This window comes from Pempheris klunzingeri, chromosome 12, assembly GCF_042242105.1.
Source record: "Pempheris klunzingeri isolate RE-2024b chromosome 12, fPemKlu1.hap1, whole genome shotgun sequence".
Lineage (NCBI taxonomy): Eukaryota > Metazoa > Chordata > Actinopteri > Acropomatiformes > Pempheridae > Pempheris > Pempheris klunzingeri.
This window is the reverse complement of record NC_092023.1, coordinates 9,165,287-9,185,300: the sequence shown is the minus strand read 5'-3', so window position 1 is coordinate 9,185,300 and position 20,014 is coordinate 9,165,287. Positions and strand designations below refer to the sequence as shown.

Here is a 20,014-nt window from a genome sequence, read left to right as displayed (position 1 = left end):
AATACATTCTACATTAATTTTGTGATTTTAAAATTTAACCATCCACTACTGCAAGTTTCAGTATTAGGAAAAAAGCAATTCATCGCAATTAATTACATCAATTATTGATTGACAGACAGAGCTGAGCTGTTGGTATTTTACAAGCAATCTTCAGCTTTGGACACAGACTTCTTAAAACTCCTGCAGGCTATTTTGTGTCGGTTTTTGACAAACTTTGTATAGAATCATTTTAAATATGAGGATGTTTCGCTTTTTAATTATCTCTCCTTGCGTCCACCCACCGAGTTGTTAAGTTTCTGCAGTCTTGTCATGCACATGTATACTTGTAACAGACTATAAAACTGGTTTTCCTGTACACATGGCACTGTTCAGTGGCAGTGCTGATTTATTGATTGCATGTAAATGCAGAGGCTGTAGGTTGGCTTGGAGAAGGAAAGGTACATATTTGCTGAAATGCTTATACAGTGCTCCAAAACAAGGTTCTTGCTGCCTTGAAGTTATTGTGGTTGAAGTGGAAAAGCTATGCTGCTGTGCAATGAATTTGGATTTTTGTTTTACAGGTTTTGTTTTTTTCATCTTCCTCTCCAGATTTACTGTATTTTGACAGTTTCCGTAGTACTCAGGTCTGGGCTTCATAATTTTATCCATCTATGCTCTAACTTGGCGAGATCATCTAGAAATGTAATGTCTCTTTTATGCAGATGACAAACTAGGTTTCAATTATACCCGGTGACCAAAGAACTACTCATAATATGAAGTGCTTCACAGAAAGGGCTGGATATCACCAAATTAGCAATTCTGAAATTTCTTACCCTCTTTGGAAATGTTTTTCATAAAAGCTTTAGCAATTTGTCCTCCATGCATAAATCCAATGTCCAGACCTTGGAAAGATTCTAACAGATATGACTTGAATTTTTAAAACCACATAGAGTGAGTTGCAGTCAAACACCCTTCATTTCTAAAACATCAAAAGTTTGGTGGTTTTTTTTATCTTCTTAAAGAAATAAACTTTCTTCCACAAGTGAGTTATAGACAATGGTATACTGCCAAAAAGCAGCAGCTTGGATTTGTACCGGTGCCAAAGGACACAATATATCTTCCTTCTATACTGTATATGTGAGCATGCTTCCATTTTAGTGTGTGCATCTGTGTGTTTCTAAATGTGTGTGTGTGTGTGACATTAATTTGGCATACAGTGAACAATTAACAACATTGTATTAAAATGGTACGGTTATTTAAGCCAACATTTGCACATTAAAAATTACTTCAAACAATACATAGCTTTTCGCCTTTTGTTTGGTTTCTCAGTGAATAAGCCTTTACACATCGCCTACACTTTGGGACACAGAGGTGAAAGTGTTCTTTGTTTCCTATAATGTACAACAACTATTAGTGAGTAATAGAGAGATACAATATGAATTAATACTAATTAAGAGAACTCTGGCTGAATGTTTGAATGTTTTTGTGTCATCTTAATTGTCACTGCTGTGGCAGTTTATATAAAGCTAAATATAACCAGGACCAACTGTGCAGCCAGCCATTTAGCACCTTTGAACCCAACAAGTACACCTTAGAAGCAATTAGTGGCATGCACACATAAGAAGACAATGTTCTTTACAAAATGCATCTCTAGAGGGGGAGAAAGTGTGTGTGTGTGAGTGGTTGGTGTTTGTGCTTGTTTCAATCTTGGTTCAGCCAATATAGCTAATGAACAGAGGCCTGGGTTGAACCTCTCTGTATTGACTGAGAATCAAATTGTATGTTGCACTGCTTTGAGAAAGAAAAACCAAACAAGGAAAGAGCCTACAAATCATTGACAGATGTCCTCAGGACACATACAGTGTTGAAAAGACTTCTGATGCTATCACTTGCAAGTGATTATATTTTATTGGATCTTTTGTTTTTTGAAATGAGACACCATCTGTCTGTTGTTTTTACATTTTTGTACAGTACAGGGGCTTTCACCTTTTTTTATTCCATTCTATTTACTACAGCTGGTGGATCTTAGTAAGTGTAGCGTTGATTATTCTCAAATCTGCCGTGTATATGTTTAGGTGCTTCTGTAGTTACATTAAATTAAGTAGTATGACAAAATTAAAGCAGAATGTTTTTACTTGGTGCAGTTTAATCCAACAGAATAACTAATTAGATGCTTCACAATCTTCGGCTTGTTTCTTTCTATCTCTCCTGCCCCCCATCCTCCCCACCCCCCCTCCAACAACCACTGCTACACTTTCTAATTAAATGGTTGAATTAGTTCTACATCGTTATCCTGAGAATCATTCCACTAAAGTTGTCTCTGTAGTGTCTATGTAGCTCTTTGTTTTGTTGTTGTCCTGTTTCTGATGATTGTTCCTGTTCCTTTTATTATTTATTGTAAACTCATTCTGTTTTTTCTGTGCTGTAGAACAGGAACCTGCTGTAAACCAGTTTTTAACTGAGTCAGGCCAGTTTAAATGTGACACAATTTAACATCTATAATGTTACTTTTAATCTTTTTTCTGTGTAGTAATAAATAAAGACATGTCTTTATAAGGAATTGATAAAAAGACAGTCTTAGTTATATAAACATTCTGGTGCTACTCAAGTATGTTTTTTTCCCGAAGAAATTCAGCAAATACGCAGAGCGGCATATCAGACATAAACCAAATTCCAGTCAAGGAAGTAGGTAATCTTCATGGTAGATTTCCATTCACATTACATTGGAAGTAAACTCTAATCACAAGGACATTAGAATTCAGCAAATATGATGCTGTGCAAAACTGGTAATAATCTCTACATATAAATGTAGTTGCTCCAAGGAACCTAATTTCTTACATAGTATCTTCATAATAAGCAGTTTAGTCAGGAGAGACTACTTCTCAGATATAAAGTATTGTTCATTGTTCAAAAGTAGATTCGAGTTTGGTGCAGACTCTATTAGGGGCTAATGCCCAATCATGGGGATGAATCCCATAATTGGTCAGCATCCTAACCTCCCAACCTGCTCATCATTATGCTGAAACTGATTGGAGTCATGGCCGTCTCTCTAGTCAAAAAAAATAGTTGAAAACATAGGGTTTTTTTGGACCTCGAGGGAAAACACCATGCGGTCAAGGAAAGAAGTGAAGGAGAATTCATAAGGACTCAAACACAACTGTGGTGCTAAGAGAATCCAACTGCACTTGCACTAGGCTACGTAATTATGCCGTGGCGAACGATATTGATGTGGGTCTGCCAGATGGTGCAAAGCTTTAAAATGTTGTGGGATTGTCAGAAATTGTGGGATGCCATTATCTCCTTTTGTGGTCCACAATGCTGGAGGAGATAACAAAGGAAGCATTGAATTAGCTTTTCTTGGCATTTAGAGAATTCCTACAGCTCTTATTGTGGCTGCCATGTAAATACTTCCAGGTCATTTTACTCAGTTAGGAACCTTCCTATATAAAATAAAATGGTCTGATGGTGCCAAGGAGAAGCAGTGGTTACAGAAAGTATAGGCACCACATTTGGTTGATAAAAAAAACAAGCTAATTAGTGATTTGCTCCCATGTGTATAGGGCAGGGAAGTGGTGGTTTCAGGCTTACTGATTTAATGGGGTGAACCAGAAGGTAGTCAAAACTTGAAAAAGGAAAAATTCTGCTTATGAAAGAATACAAGCCAAGAGGCATACTGTAGGTAGAGAAATAAAGGAAGGAGGAGAGGAGTGCTGGTAGCAGCATGAATTGCTGTATACCCCTGTGTCATTTCTAAATTCAGAAATATTCAGTGTCTGCATATAAATTCATTTAATTAGTGGCAAACAGGCATTCCCATCAGGATGTTTTAGCTATAAATTAAATGGAATTTGCAAAAGATTAACTATGTCAATGTAGATGGACGTGTTGTCCACTGTTAGTATGAAAGAAAAAAAGTCTTGTTCTGACATGCACATAAGTGTAATTCATAGCAGCAGCAGCTGGTAATTTAAAAGTTTAATTGTGAAGCATTTGTAACTGCACATTTTCTGACTTAACCGTAAGTGTTTATTATCAGCTCCAGCTCACTGATTTCTTGCCTCATAGTTGTGGTGAACTAAAATATGGTTAAGATTTCACAAGATGGCATATTGTTAGCAGTAACAACTTTGTTGGCAGCAAAAATGCACAACTGCCTGTGTATGTGAAAAGAATAATGGTAAACAGGAACACTATTTATTATTCAAAATATTATATTACATAAAGTCATGGAAAAAATTATTAGACCACCCTTGTTTTCTTCAATTTCTTGTTCATTTTAATGCCTGGTACCACTAAAGGTATATTACCTGAAGAAGACAATGAACACGACAAAAAATGCAGCTGATTCCATAATACTTTATGTCCTATTTGACATGCTTAAGCTTAATTGTATTCCCAGGGTATATAAGAGGCCATTTCATGTCATAAGCAGCACTGCATGTGCAAAGGCCTAGAGTGGTTTCCTGCTTACATTCAAGCCGTAGCACAACTCAGAAGTTGTCAGCTCTCACATAATGCCTAAAACAAAAGAATTATGTGAAGCCACAAAGGCAGCCATCTTGGCACTGCTGGAAATTGGCATGAGTGAGAGACAGGTAGCCAAAAAACTGAAGATCTCCAAGACAGCTATTCATTACACCAAGAAAAAAACAGGTTATGTTTGTAAAGAGTTAGTAAATGCATATCGGGCTATAGTTTAATATTGACTGGTTGAATATACAAGATGTTGATTATTCAAATTAACACTCAATCTCTACTATTATTTATCTAGGTACAGCTCACATTATGCACTATATAAGAAAGAGTAGGCTCTACCTGCTGAGGAGACTTCTTTTTTGACACCGACTTGACTTGTTCACCGAGTGGTCTGCTGGGGCAGGAGCATCCCGACTGCTGACAGGAAGAGCTTTAATAGACTGATGGAGAGGGCCAGCTCTGTCCTGGGATGCCCCCTCAGCCCAGTGGAGGTGATGGGAGAAAGGAGAATGATGGCTAAGCTATCATTTCTGATGGGGAACATGTCCCACTCCATGCAGGATACTCAGCAGCACTGAGCAGCTCCTTCCGTGACAGGCTGTGAAGGAGAAATACTGCAGTTTTGCAATCAACACTGCTCCCAGTAGACCACAAACACCAAAACTGACAAATACACTCATGTTTAATATTAATGTGTACTAAACTGTGCAATATTGACATTTTCTATATGGAATAAGGTGAATTCATCTGTTGAGTTTGTTTACTTATTTATCACATCTTGTGTTTTTGCTGATTACTTTTTTTTACTGTTTACTTATTTTCTTGCACTTTTACTGGTGCTTCTTGCTTTCCCTCAGCTGCTTTAAAACTTCAAAGGATTGTCTGATTTTATCTCAACATGGTGGGAAGCAGTTACAATGGTTGTTTAGCCCTTTAACATCCTCTGTAGATGAATTCAGATGAGGTCGTCTGTGTCAAAGAAAATTATTTTTGAATTTTTGAATTTCCTTTTTTCCCCAATCACAGTCTACTTTCAAATCTAGTAAATGAACTCGCTAATGTCACCCTGACTGCAGGTCATTCCAGGACTTGTCCAAGCAGGTGGACCTGGTTTATGGGACAGTGAGGGACTCTGCCGTGTACGAGTTTTTCCAGGCCAAAGGCACCAACCCTCTGGAGCAGGACAACACATTCGCTGAGCTCTGGAAGACCATAAACAAGAACAACGGCTTTGAGAACTCTGTCTTGAGCCCATCAGAGGGAATCAAGAAGGTGAGCATTTGTTTTGGTATTTCTTAGATAAAATTTTGTCAGATTTCTGTCTTTGCATCATGCTGTTCCAGGCTAAACCAAACAAAACGCAGAACAAAAAGTCAGGTTCAATCAATCAATCAAATCTGTTGTTTCTTAAGTATAAATGAGCTTTTCTTTCACATGAAACAGGCAGGAAATAAAGGGATTGTTTTGTGAACATCTGAACTGTAAGTGCCTGTCAGTATATTACATAGAAAGATTATTTAGCTCAGAGAAAAGTTAATACTGCAAAACATAAGCATAGCCTTGATGATAATTAACTGTAGCTGTTTACTGTCACGCAGCCAGGTGGGAACAAACTGTAAGTTGGTTAAATAATTACTGCCCCTGATTCACAGAGGCTTGTAAGTAAATTGATATTTTTAATCTATGGAATTGCAAGGGTTTTTAATTATTCTCTGAAACTCACTGTGCGTCCCAATTAATATTTTATGCCTTTTCTCCATCTTCCTTTAACACACGAGCAAGCACAAAGACACACACTTCCAAACAGCAGATTGAAGAATAATCCATAATTTAACAAATTACAGTGGCGTATAGGCATATGCACTTGTCATTAAGCTGCTTTATTATTTACGTAGCTAACTGCATCCAGCATCATCAGGCAGGTTGGTATACATCAATGAAAAACAACTCTTCTGAGTTTTAAATCCAACTCCAAACTTATTTGATGAGAAGAAGCCATTTTATTCTCAGTTAAGTACAAACTGCTGCTTAGGTCTTATAGTTTGCAGGTCATGTAGTTTGATGGCAACACATGTTTGTGTTTATTTATTAAAGGTTAGTGAACTTGGGAGCCCTGTAGTCCTAAAGAAATGTGAGGTGAAAAGGCTGTTCAGCTGTATTTACTGAGAGCACAGTCTTACTGTGGAATACGTAGGATGTAAGGACACCACAGGGAAGAAAGCCAGAGAAGTGTGTACACAAAAAAAAAAACATGAACCTAAATCCAGAAGGATTTCTGACAGATTTTCAGCTGTGGTTGTTCTATATATTCTCCACAGTGTGTGCTTGAGGCTACAGCACATGATCGTGTCTCTGAATATATGCTACACACACAGGAATGCAGACCAGAAATGGGGATGCAACTATTTTCATCATCTTTGCAAAGAAATCTAATGTTGTGCATGCTATTCAATGTTAAGTCCGAGTGGGCTACGTGATTATGCTCATTTCTGTGCAAATATGTAAGGATATGTGTTGTACTCATTGCTTTTTCAAGTGAAATCTTTTTTTTTATCTATTGTAATTCTTTACTAATGTGATAAATTAAAGGAGGTTTCTAAGCTAAGCTAGTGGCACTCTGCTGTAAACACATAATTCATGTATTCATCCTTGGTATACGCCTTCTGTATGTGTGCGGTGGGAATGTTTGTTGAATTATCCAGGCAAAGCGAGAGTCCTATGCCTTTCTGTGGGACATGGCGGTGGTAGAGTATGCCGCTCTGACAGACGACGACTGCACGCTGACTGTAGCAGGAAACAGCATGAGCACCAGAGGCTATGGCATGGCCCTGCAGCACGGCAGTCCTTACAGAGACCTCTTCTCTCAGAAGTACGTGTATTGGTATATATTTTATACTGTGTATCGATATATAGTTTAACGCAAATGCATTCATTTTAGCTTAACATTATTGGAACCAGCTAATATTTCCTAATGTTGGTATCACTCAACCTGTAAAATATTTGAAATCATAATAATATCATAAGGGACAGAACTAATGACCAGACCTATGAAAATAAAACCCAAGTTGTAATAAGCCGTTGTTTTTTCATAAGTATCTTTTGGGGAGTTTCAACATTTGCAACTTTCTCATCACAGTTGCTCTTGAAGAGGCAGACTGAGGATTACATATTTTCAGTCTGTACTAGTTCCCCATTGTTTTTGGTTAATCTGTTCTCTCCCACCAGACACAAGACAGAAATATGCTTCTCCAAACATTTTCAGTTCAGTTTTACAAGCTTGAAAGAAGTGAATTTCAAATCAGGGCAGCAAACTTTCTTCTCAGTGTAAAATATGAATTCAGGACAAACACTGTCTGAAATGGGGGGATTGATCACCCTGTAAACTATGAACAGTGCCATGGTGAAGGATCTTGAATAAATACTTTGCAAGAAAATAAATTGTGAATTATAATGTGTAAATGGGAATAACTGTCAAAAGCTTTGGCAGCTGGGCGAACATCAGTGTTGGTTCCTTTCTTGCTCTGAATAAAAGTGCAGGATTGTGCACAAACAAACAAACATGTCCCAGCCACTGTTGAGAGGGTTGAATAATGACTGTGCAGAGAGCTAACCTCTCCTTTGGGACAGATTCACTGTCTCGCCTCTGTTTGTACTCAACTGTCATCATTCTCCTCCACAACGTGCATCCATTCCTCCCTGTACACTAGCTATTGGGCTGACTGTAGTATTTGATCATCTTTGCTTCCAGGTTTATAGAATTTGATATGAAACCAATTAATCTTGAAGCTGTGATTGTTTTTCTTTCTTCGTTTACATAGACCTGGTCTTTTAGCTCTTGGTAGCATTTAGAAATTCCACAGTGCATCAGTATGACATATTACACTCTGCTGCTGTGGAAGCTGCAGCTGCCTTTAATGAGCTAACAATCAATGCTAATGTGGCACATTAAGTGTTTTTTCTTTATTTCATTTTCATGTTTTATTTCATGAGCTACACAGTATTTACATGTAATTAGTCATTCAGAGCAGTCATATTGACTTTCTAAATTTCTTCCATGCATGTTTGTTCATGAAAATGATCTAATTTTCCATTTTCTAGCTGTTTTCTCAGCTGTTTGTGTAGATTTATTAGCCAGCGTATAAAACAATCTGAATCAACGTTATTGAAGGACCTTGTTTTGGCGTGTCATTACATGAAAATCTGCACCATCAGTGTGTGAAACAACTATTTGGTCTTCTTTCTCCACAGGATTTTGGAACTTCAGGAAAAAGGTGATCTCGACATCCTGAAGCAGAAATGGTGGCCGAAGAAAGGCCGATGTGACCTTCAGAGCCACGCAGATGCCCAGCCAGAGGGACGGGCGCTGCGTCTACACAGCTTTGCCGGCGTCTTCTGCATCCTGGCTGCCGGGCTCTTGCTGGCCCTCCTAGTGGCGGCACTAGAAACCTGGTGGAACAGCAACCACTGCCGGAGAGAGCAGTCCAAAGAGGTGACCACTGACAACTCATCGGGCCAGGGCCCAGGCCCAAGCCTGCTAACCCAGAACCGGGCCATGGTGTCCACCACGGGTCCCCCTGCCCCACCAAGGCCCCGATCGAGACCCAGACCCCCGGGCCCCCCGGTCCTGCCCAGAGATGCCACTGCCACACTCTACTTTATGGATCCAGCGGGCGCTGACGCCAGCCCCGATTTAGTAGAGCTGCAGTACACCCAGTTATAATAGGTGTGCCCCTGATGATAGTTCAGACATCATGTGATCAATCTACTCATTACTTCTCATGTTGGGAGAGAGGATGGGGTGCTTTGTTAGGGACTTCTGAGGCTTCTCTTTCAAATACACTCACCGTGATTCTCTCTCATACTGACACATAAGAACATTAATTGCCGACATTTTAGCCTGAACAAACAGACTCAATGATGCTCATGTGAGAGAACCACAGCTGAAATGATAAAGTAAATATAGTACTGAATTGGAAATTCAAAACCACATACTGAAATTGTACTTCTGAGTCAATGGTGCTTCAGTTGTACAATAGCTCTCTTTAGCCAATCCATTCAAGTCTTAATGCTTTAGAGCTCTGACTTCATCTTGCTGCTGTCGACTGGGCAGCCCCTCTGCATGAGGCGTCCAGACAACTAAGGCTTGACATGGATCCCTAAACTAAAGTGTGAGCAAAAGCAAATAGTAAAGAATCTGAGCCTTGACCTGCCTGTTTGACATGACAGTTCAACAATTCAGTAAGACTCACTGGCTAAGGACACCCATTTAAGACCCAGTCCTGCCCTGAAAAGATGCACAGGGACTCAAACTCCACCCATGCTGGTTTTTGGTGAGAGTTTGAGTTACTGCTGTTGATCTTTATTTCAGTCTTTGTGTGCAGCTGCTCTCATAATAACCACATACTGCTGTCATGTGCGATTCACAATAAACTACACAATCTCTATTTAATAGGAAATAAGATGCCTTAGATGTGCTGCTTGAGTATAACCATGGTTGTGTGCTCCATTATTATTGTGTTTGTAGTGATTTCTTGAAGCAATTTTTCACCCAAAATCTTTTGAACACTCAATCTCAACAGGCTTGAAATGTGACAGAGTGTTTTTAGCTTTCTTGGCTACAATTGATTTAATGGTTGCAGATTTTCACAGAGGAAAAAAAAGTCTCAAAACGTATATAGAAATTTGGCAGCTATATTCAACACCCCGCTGTCCATCTCTATTTTTTGGTAATGCCCAAATGATCAGTTGATTATTAGTTGATAAAGAGAAAATAATTGACACCAATTTTAATAAGCTGTTTTATCAAGCAAAATCTCTCAAATGTGGAGATTTTCAGATTTTCTCTGTATAACATTGCAAATTGAATAGCTTTGGGCTTTGGGACAAAATGAGTCATTTAAATATGTAATGGGCATTTTTATTCTTTGTTTTTCTACGTTTTACAGATAAATTGATCTGAAAAGGAACTGACAGATTAATCATTAAAAAATTACACATTTTCTCTGGATTTAGCTTTTAAAATGTGAGGATTACTGCCTTTCTGTATTATGTTATTGCTTAATACCTTTCAACTGATAGTTTGATTCGATTTTCATCATTGCATCAGACATCTGTTAGAAGTCATGAATATTTTATATTATAAACATTTTACAGCTGCCTTTCAAGCCTCTGAGGAACGAGTATTTAATATTCAAAAGATTTGAGTGGAGTAGAACTTTAAATTGTTGTAAGCATCTCTGGCACCATGACAGCACAAACATACAGTATGTTGACATTATGACAGCCATTTCAAACTAAACATGCTGCAAGCCTGAACATATCAGCCATTTAAAGGTATTTTAGGGAAATAGCCTTATTGGCTTAGATGAGAAGAGATGCACCACTCATGTCTGAGGGTGGTACAGATCCTCTCATCTAGTTCTCAGAAAGAAAGCAAATAAGAGTGTTTCCCAAAATTGTAGGTATTCCTATTATTACCTACATATTAATTAATCACAGTTATATGTCAATGTCCGGATTCACAGCGGACCGTTTTGGTTATGTATCGTTGTCTATGATCTTCAGCAGGTGGCTAAGGATTATGGTCTGGAAAGGGTTTCTGGTCCATTGACATATAATGACATAAGTGCTTCACCAGAAGGGAGGCGGGACATATGGACAGACAGAGAGAGAGACTGGGAGGAGGCCGAGGCTCTTGACACAGGTCAGGAGAGGCCTGACGTACAATACTTGGTGGTTATTGGCTGTGTCAGGGCGAAGGGGCGGGGCATGGGGTCGGGCAGGGGTAGATTGTAGTTGCTTCATCCGTCATCTCAATCCATGGTCTCTCCTGTTCTTTGGCTTGTTTGATTTTTTTTGTCTGTGTTCAGTGTGGCTCAACTTAAATTGGTGCATGCTGATTGAATACAATATTGTTATGTGGAGGGCAGGGTGCAGCCAAATAGTCTTATAAACGATCATCCTCTTTATTTGGCCTCTCCCTCTCCTCCCCTATATTTGTGTTCCCTTGTAAATGTGTTTCTGAAAAAACTGGAACATTTTAAAAGATTCTTCAATATCATTTTATATTGTGTAATTATTTAAATTAACTACTGTGTCTTCACTCAAATGTTATTGCCTCACAAAGTCTGATTCATTGGATTTGTGCATCCATTGGAGCCTGTCTTGTTAACAGCTGATGCTCTTCATGCAAGAGTCACCCACTGTATATGTGTGGTCACCTAATTGTGGAGAAAATTTAAACACTTCTGCATGAAGAGACATCTTCGTTTCATTTCAGACGTGGAAACATAACCTTTTATGACCCCGTATTTAAGATTTAGAGTTTTAAGGTAATCGATGTGGGCTGCTTTAGGTTTTCTGAATGAAGCTGAAATTATGCAGTGTGTTATTTCAGCATCCTTCAAACTCACATGAACATTGGTAGATGTCCATTAGAGATGCTCTAAATGAATGATGATGGAGTAGACTGCATTGCATGTAAACTAGACATGATGGTGATGATGAAACAACCACTATAACACGTCTTTCTCTGTTTTCATTCACTCTATCCATTCCTTATTTTAACCTCATTGCCCCTTTCACTGCACATTCATTTTCACTTTTATTCTTTATCACACTCCTCTTTAATTACATTCATGCTCTCCCTTCCATTAAAACCTCTATTCACTATCCTTTCTCCTGACTCCTTTTATTCCACATATTCTCTATGGCTCTGCCTTTCTTTCCATCTATCTTTAGGACAAAGAGGTGAACCTGGAACAGGTCCACCAGCGTTTGAACAGCCTCCTGGACGAGGACTTGGCCCACAAGCAGCTGCCAGGCCAGTCTATCGAGATCTCTGCCCTGGACATTGGCAGCATGCAGCCCAGCCAGTCCCTGGAGGCCTTGTCTGCTCGGGACTACCCAGCCCATCGGGGGCCGCCCCGGCTCTCTGTGACCACCTTCCTCCAGGAGGGTCATGGGGCAGGAAGGACACTGGGCGCAGCCACTGGCAGGACCTTGCCCCTGCCCCTCAGCAGTGCCACCATGCCCTCTATCCGCTGCAAACACAGGGCGCCCAATGGGGGGCTCTTCCGGCAGAGCCCAGTCAAGACACCCATGCCAATGTCCTACCAACCAGTGCCAGGAGGACCCATCCCAGAAGCCAGTGAGCCCAGCCACGGGACATCCATCTGAGCACACCAAACATTCACTGACACTCAAGCTCAAGCAGAATAGCAGAGAGCTAAAAAGAGTGCTAACAGCGTGAAGAGATATAAATAAAACACTAAAAAAGGATTTTTATTACCAGTGATGAAGAGTCAGTGGGACGACACATGACAAGACACTGAGACTTTAATGTACATATTTGTAAGTACAAAGAGAGACAGAAGCAGCGTTAAAAAGTGTATTTTGAATATTCTCAACAGTTGAGTTTAAAAAACCTAAAAGTATTAAAAAAATGACTGTCTGAATGGCTTTGTAAATTTTGTTCTAAATGAATAAAGGTGACAATTCTTTGTGGTTGTTTTCTAAGTGCCAAGTTCAAAGATGTTTTCTTTCAGATCAACATTAACTGAATGTACTGTGAGAATTCATGATAAAAGACATTTCACACTTCAAAGACATTGGAAGAATTGATTTGTTTCATATGAAAAAAAATAAAAAGTATAATACAAAAACACTGAGACGTGTGGTTGAAAACATTTAGCATATCAGTGCCATGCTGTCAATGTGTGTCTGTGACTCGGGGATCACTGGTAAAATTGTGTTTTAGATCATAATAGGATGGAAATGACAGCCTGAAATGTTTGTCTCCTATTTTCCAGCACTATAATTAGTGCAACAAAATGGGATTCATTGCAAGTCTGAATTGATATTTTAAATATTACAAAGAAACTTGTTAGAATTTGATTGGAATAATGTCATTTGCAATGCAACCACTCTGTAATATAATAACGCCCCTCCCTTTTTATATACTAGCACTTGGAATGAAAATTCAATGAGCAGCCAATAACGCTTTTTGAATCGTGCTTATTTTTACTAAGAAAGGATTCATGAAATCTTTCATTTGTTGGTGCATATCTAACTATCCTTAAATATTTACCAGTTCCAGGCAACAACTAGGATTAGGTAAGCAGAGTAACGCTCCGAAAAACAATAATACCTTTGTACCGATGTTTGATTTAATTTATAACGTGATAATCTCAATTCATGCCCAGGTTTGCCCTCAAGGGCTTCATTTGTGGTCAAGCCTGGCAGAACTGTCGGCACACACATGGCAAGGGGAAACAAAAAGCAGTCCATCGTGTTGGGATCGAGTATAATTTATCACCACTGGTCCAAGCAGACACGTGTGGGGCCTGTATGAATAAACTGGACACCAGTGCCAGGCCCAGCTTGAGGAGCTCACATGGCCATGGTGGTTGGGAAAACAAACGTTAGTCAAACACACTTGGCTGGGTTGGTTATGTGTAGCTGGCGAGTGTAATTTTGCGCTGCATTTGCATTAAGGTTGGACAATAAACTGAATTTATTGAGTCACCAACATTGTGAATCTCTTAACAAGCTTAACTTACTGTACTCTATTCATAGAATGCTACAGCACCAATAATATAAATAGTTTAAACCATATATAAATAAAGTAAGCCTGCCTTCAACAGCTAATGATATTTAGCCATTTGTTTAACCAACCATTCAGCTTTAACTCTAGCCCAGACGTCCATTATATTAAAATGTAACTGATCCCGACAAACATTAAAGCCATCATGATAAAATGCTGTGTGCTCATGTATAGAATAAATAATCATACCATTTGTAGTTGTAGTTTATCGTATATATTAGATCATATGATGCATCTTTCCTTCCAGCCATTGAACATTTAATAACTAGAGAGACGTTCTTGACAAACATTCCTCCACCCTCCTGAGTTTCCTGATCTGCTGTCTCTTATGCACATAGAGCTTACTGTTGATGTGTGTTTAATAACTTCACCATCTTTGCTGAAGTCATTGGAGATAAATGATCAAACAAACTTCTGGGAAGTGCTCTGTCACTTAAACCTCAAGCTCCAATTTCCACTCAACAAAGCAAACCAGGATTTGCATGCCTGGAGGCATTATGTTTTTGTGTTGTCCTGTTGTCCCATTCTCGTGAACACGAGAACATCTCAGGTACGCCTTTAGGGAATTTCCGCACATCAAAGGTCATTCTGACCTCACAAACATTAATTATGACAAAGTTTCACACAAATGTCTAATAGGATAAAATGATGAAGTGATGCCTTTTATTGTCCACAAGGTCAAAGGTCAACTTTACAGTGACATAATTTCTACAAAAGCCATATTTGACCATATTTCACATTTGTTTGTATACTGAAATGGTAACACTAATCTTGGGTCTCAACAGATATGGATGTAAACTGCAACTTGACTGGTTGGTGAAGGCACACGACCATGATGTGGTAATTCAAAATTAAAGATCTTTTGAAAAAATGTTAAAAACTGAACTTGAATGGCATTTTGGGATAATGGTTTCATGCAAGTATATTCCAAATGGATTCATTTTTACTGTCAGAACTGAGTTCATTAGAGACACGTTTCAGTTATGGACATTTGTCAGTGGCATCTAAACTCAATGCTGATGATAAGCAGAAAGCACAAAGTTTTGTTTTTCTACACACCTGTCTGACAGGATTGCATTAGATACTTAAACTTAGTTTGTCTTCCCATTTGGGAATACTGCAAGTAGATCTAAACAGTCACTGGATGCAGAGTCCTGAGGGATCTCAGAGAAGGATCTCTATATAAGCCATTAACTTATCGACTTTCATACAAGACATCAATAACACGATGCATATTTACTAATAACAACCACACCAATTTGAAATGAATCTTTTCACTGAGTCTTGCACTGCTGAAATAATGACCTGCTGCAATGGTTTCCAAACTATCTTTCAGACATTATTACAGGTTCAGCATGCACACCTTGTCACCATCACAACTGATGCAAGGAAAACAAGTGTCATAATCATCATCATCATCATAACCAACAGCACTATGACTGCATGAGTCAGCACCGCTTGTATTAGTGGGAGGTTGTTCCTCACTGGTGCTTTTGTGTGTTAGGAAAAAATGGCAACAGCAATTCCCTCTGTGCACCATGGTCATTGCAGCCACTGACCCACACTGCTGGCCTGGCCGGGGTGTAGATTAGCATCTGCCTCCTCTGATACACATGGAGTCACCATCTGCTTGTTTTCACCTGAAGGCAAAGAGTTTCACCAGGAGAAAGCAGTGAAAGTTCCTATAGGAGTCACTACTGCAGTAACAAGGACATGATCCCTCAATGCAAACGCTGCCAAATGTGTTGAATGGTGCGGCACCTGGCCTGGTTTGCTCAAAATAATAACTAAAGGTGTCAAATGCACTTTGGCCTTAAAGTCATAAATTTCAAAGAGGAAGTAAAGACTTTAAAAACTGCTTCCCTCAAGTTTGAGTGTGTGCGTGCATTTCAGTATACTTGAGTTAGGAGATCTGTCTGTGCTCATATGTGTGTTGAGATCGTTGATTTGCCCTCGCCACCTTTCCTGTCCGCCGGTCTTGCCTGCCAGTCTTAGACATGGTGCTGAGCGATGCTGTAAAGTCTCCATGGCTGTGCTCAAAGGAACTACTGACCTTGTTCTGAGTCCTGTCAGGGACGTACTTCCTGTTTTTGCCTAACACAAACAGTCCACTGCCACCACTTTATGTCAAGACTCATCTTGTGACATGGCCTTTTTCACCTCTACATCAGATACGGCACACACAGTACAAAGCACACATTGCATAACACAGAATAAAATGTAAGTAAAAATATCTTAATTTAGAAATATAGATGATGTGCATGGATGAAATCACCTAATGGACTCATATTACTTGTAAAACCTAAATCTCCATCAGTTTTTCACATAGCACATTATCACAGGAACAGTGTCTTTGTAATTATACAATTCGGCCATACAAGACTCGCATGAATAGTCTGTATAATTAGCTTGTGTGGGCAGTGTGAGGCAATCTGCTGTAAAATAACTTCTATTCTCCCTGCAGGGAGATCACTGACCGTCTGTCCAAACTGCCTCTGCAGCCTTATTATCCATTCATTGGGCCATCATACCTTCAACCGCATGCAGGGATTTCGCTTTCTTGTCCTGAGGGAAGCTCTTTACCTTTTTTTGCCCCAAAAACTTTTCATTTTGATGATATTAACTTGAATTGTTTTCTCATTTAATACTTGTCTTTCAGCTTTACTTGATCCTAGAATGCATAACATACCAACATGATCCATAGCATCGGTCAAGTGTATGACATACAAAGATCATGATACAATAAAAACAACAATTTTGCCGCTAACACCCTTTAAAATTACAACCCATTTCTTGTCAGTTTTTTCCAAAATGTTGAAGGACAATTAATACATATATACACACACACTTTGTAATTAGCAATTCCTGTGTATTAATGGCCAAGAAGTGGGAGCACTGGGACCAATTTACAATATGTTGAGCTCAGGGCATCATAAAGAAGTACAAAATGACCTCCAACAAAAGAATCAAAGAAAGTTTACTTCACAGGGCAGATGTGACTTCAGATGAAAGACATTGATACAGCTGATACAACTATAAAATGCATTCCTGACTCCAAATTACAATACATTGATAAAGTATTCCTCATGTTTCATACACACATTTTCCATCATTCTTCAAGTTTTAAGAGGCAAACAAACAAACAGTGTATAGTTTTAAGTATCTGTAGAGGAGGAGTGGAGGATGCATGAATTTTAGGTGCATACATGTATACTAACAGAATTCTGCAGGAAATTATCACATAATTTAAGACAATTTTAGATAATATGCAGTGCCAGCAGATGTACAAGGTGCAATGAGTTTACCAAGAAATAAAAAGTCTGAGTTTATGACTCTGACAGACGGCAATATTTCAACATGCATTACTTTTGATACAATAGCTGTTCCAATGAAAGGTTAAGAGGGTAAACACACTTGGTGAATACACTGAGCGTGGGTATATTTACACGGACTATGAGTCTTTGCTGCTCTATACCTGAGCCATTTTCATAAAAACTGTTTTATGCTGCCTTGACATATTATTGCTAATATTGTTTCTTATGAAATGGTGACCAGGTGAAAACAAAGCTTTAGTTTGATTGAAGATGATAAAGTAAGGAGTGGTGTCTGTGTGCTTCCATCAGGCGATGAAAAAAAAATCTGGTATTCGGACAAAAATCAAAGCATTGCACAAATTGAAATTTTGGATGTGATGGTAGCACCAGATGAAAAGTCAAAGGATCATCAAACAAAATTACAATTGATCCTGAGAGAACCCAAATGTGTGAAACAAATTTCATGGCAATATGTCCAATATCTTTTTGACGCATCTCACTTAAGACAATGTTGTGAATGTCATGGGGGTTGTACAGGAAAAGTCAGAGGATAGATTCAAATGCAGCTTTAATAATGTACACCAACGTGGGAGAAAAGAAACTTTTATGCTGTGCACCTTTAGGACTAACACAAGCCCAAACCTACTACCTTAGACAATGACCAAAAGAAAACTGCACTCCTGGCATCATAATAAGAAATACTGTGGCTTGAGAAATGTTGAATTTTTCATAAAGCAAAAAGGCCTCTGCTTGGAGAGTACAGGTGTTACATGATGTTATTTCATGTTGGTAAAGCTGCATAAGTGCTTTACTCATGAATTATACATTTGTCACTCCTTATTAAACTATTTGGTGGTCCACCGACAGTACATGTTTGTTAAATCTGACTACCTGCATTGAAATAGCCAAACATTCAAAACAAATTCTTTGCATTAATGTTATGGAAAACAATGTGACAAAAGTGTTTTTTTTTACAATGCTATACCTAAATGTGAGATTGCCCTTTTCTTTTGTGGCAAAGGCATTTGACTTCAGCATAAAGTTTGCATTTAAAAACAACTTTCTGGCCCAGTTACAAGGTAATTTTTCAGAATAGTAGGGAAAATATTCCCTTAAGTGAGAGAAGAGTGAACAGAACTGTGGTTATCTATACACAACATACTAGATGGTTGAATGACACAGTAGTTTCAAACCCTCTGTGTATTGTAAATATAGCTGATAATGTTAACTGATGTGCAAGAACCAACTTAAAAGGTGCAGTATGTATGCAGGGGGCTCATTCTAAACTAACGAAAACACATGATTCTTATCTCCAGGTGATTAGACCCTATTGAGAACATAATTATGATATTATATTGCATTTCTGCCAATAGATCCCTGTAAATCCCATATACTGCACCTTTAATTCAAATAGCATATTGTTGAAGTCTTGCCTTTGCATGTTTTTAGTTCACTGCAGCTGCGGCCACAGGCCAGTAAACAGCATTTAGCAGCAGCAGTAGCATATGAATGAAGCTGTGGGGTTGAGGGATATTGCAGGCATTATTTTTAGCTTTTTATCATTGGGTACAAATCCCCTGAGGAGACAAAAACATCCTGCTAACAGACTACCTGTGTAGCCAAAGCCCAACAGAGATCATTTCTTTGAGTCATGGACCTCAACTGTTGAACAAAAACAATTAAAAGCCCCTGAAAACTTGGATTCAAATCCAACATTCATACAACAAATACAGGATTAAATATTCATGACTTTATATGCAAGAAAGTTAAAGTTCATAAATAAAAAAAAACAATAGCAACAGCAACATAGACAACAAAAAACCCAGCAACTGTTGTCTTGTGTTGTGTTTACTCACACTACACACTTTAATCTGCATTTCTGAACAGCCATAACCTGCGACTTTAATGGTCACACTGTACTGACCTGCCAGAACGCAGCTGCTTACACTGAACATAATCCAGGATGACCCGGTCAGTTTTGCCATTGATTATACCAATAAGAAAGTTAATTCAAACAAGATAACTGTATCCTCAACAAAAGAGAAAAACACAGAGAAAGGCTTATAAAGTATTACTTTGTGCAAATCAACCATCAATGGAAAGTAAGAAGAAATAAACAATAATGTGGAGCTGCAGATGTCTGGAAGATGCAGACAATATGGCTGGACTGTTCTGTTCAGTTTCATATTACAACATTTTCAAGACTACTGTATGTAAAGTACTACTCAACGATATTAAAACAACCTCACTACAGTTCCTAACAGAAGTTGTGACAGCAGCCTTAAGGGAAATCAGGCCATTAAACTGCTACTACTGCAAGACCAAAGTTCCTAACATGCCAGAAATTCAACCACTTGCCTGTGAGCCAGATTGTTGATTATTCAAGCAATTAATCATGCGTTGTGCCCCCTTTCACCCTTTCAAAGTGAACGACAAATGATAACCAATCTGGCACAAATTCCGTATAATTCTAAAATTAGTCAAGGGCGGCCATTTTGGGGCAAAATCAGGCTGAATCTGTACAGCGCCTGCCAGGCTTCACACTGTTGCATTGGCCAAGATCTTGATGATCAGCAGAAAAATAATTAGAACCATTTTAAGCAGGTAAGCAAGTAAATAAGTTTTTTTTTTTTTTTTTTGC

The 20,014-nt window shown here is 38.7% G+C and overlaps 1 protein-coding gene across 1 annotated transcript in view; it reads left to right on the top strand.

Annotated features, from left to right (window-relative positions):
- grid1a (glutamate receptor, ionotropic, delta 1a) overlaps positions 1 to 12,633 on the top strand; it is a 214,515-nt gene extending 201,882 nt beyond the window's left edge. The window contains exons 13-16 of the mRNA XM_070841114.1: positions 5,532 to 5,727; positions 7,158 to 7,324; positions 8,704 to 8,944; positions 12,196 to 12,633. Of these exons, the coding sequence (XP_070697215.1) occupies positions 5,532 to 5,727; positions 7,158 to 7,324; positions 8,704 to 8,944; positions 12,196 to 12,633 (1,042 nt within the window). The remainder of the gene's footprint in view (positions 1 to 5,531; positions 5,728 to 7,157; positions 7,325 to 8,703; positions 8,945 to 12,195) is intronic.
- Positions 12,634 to 20,014: the final 7,381 nt, after the last annotated feature.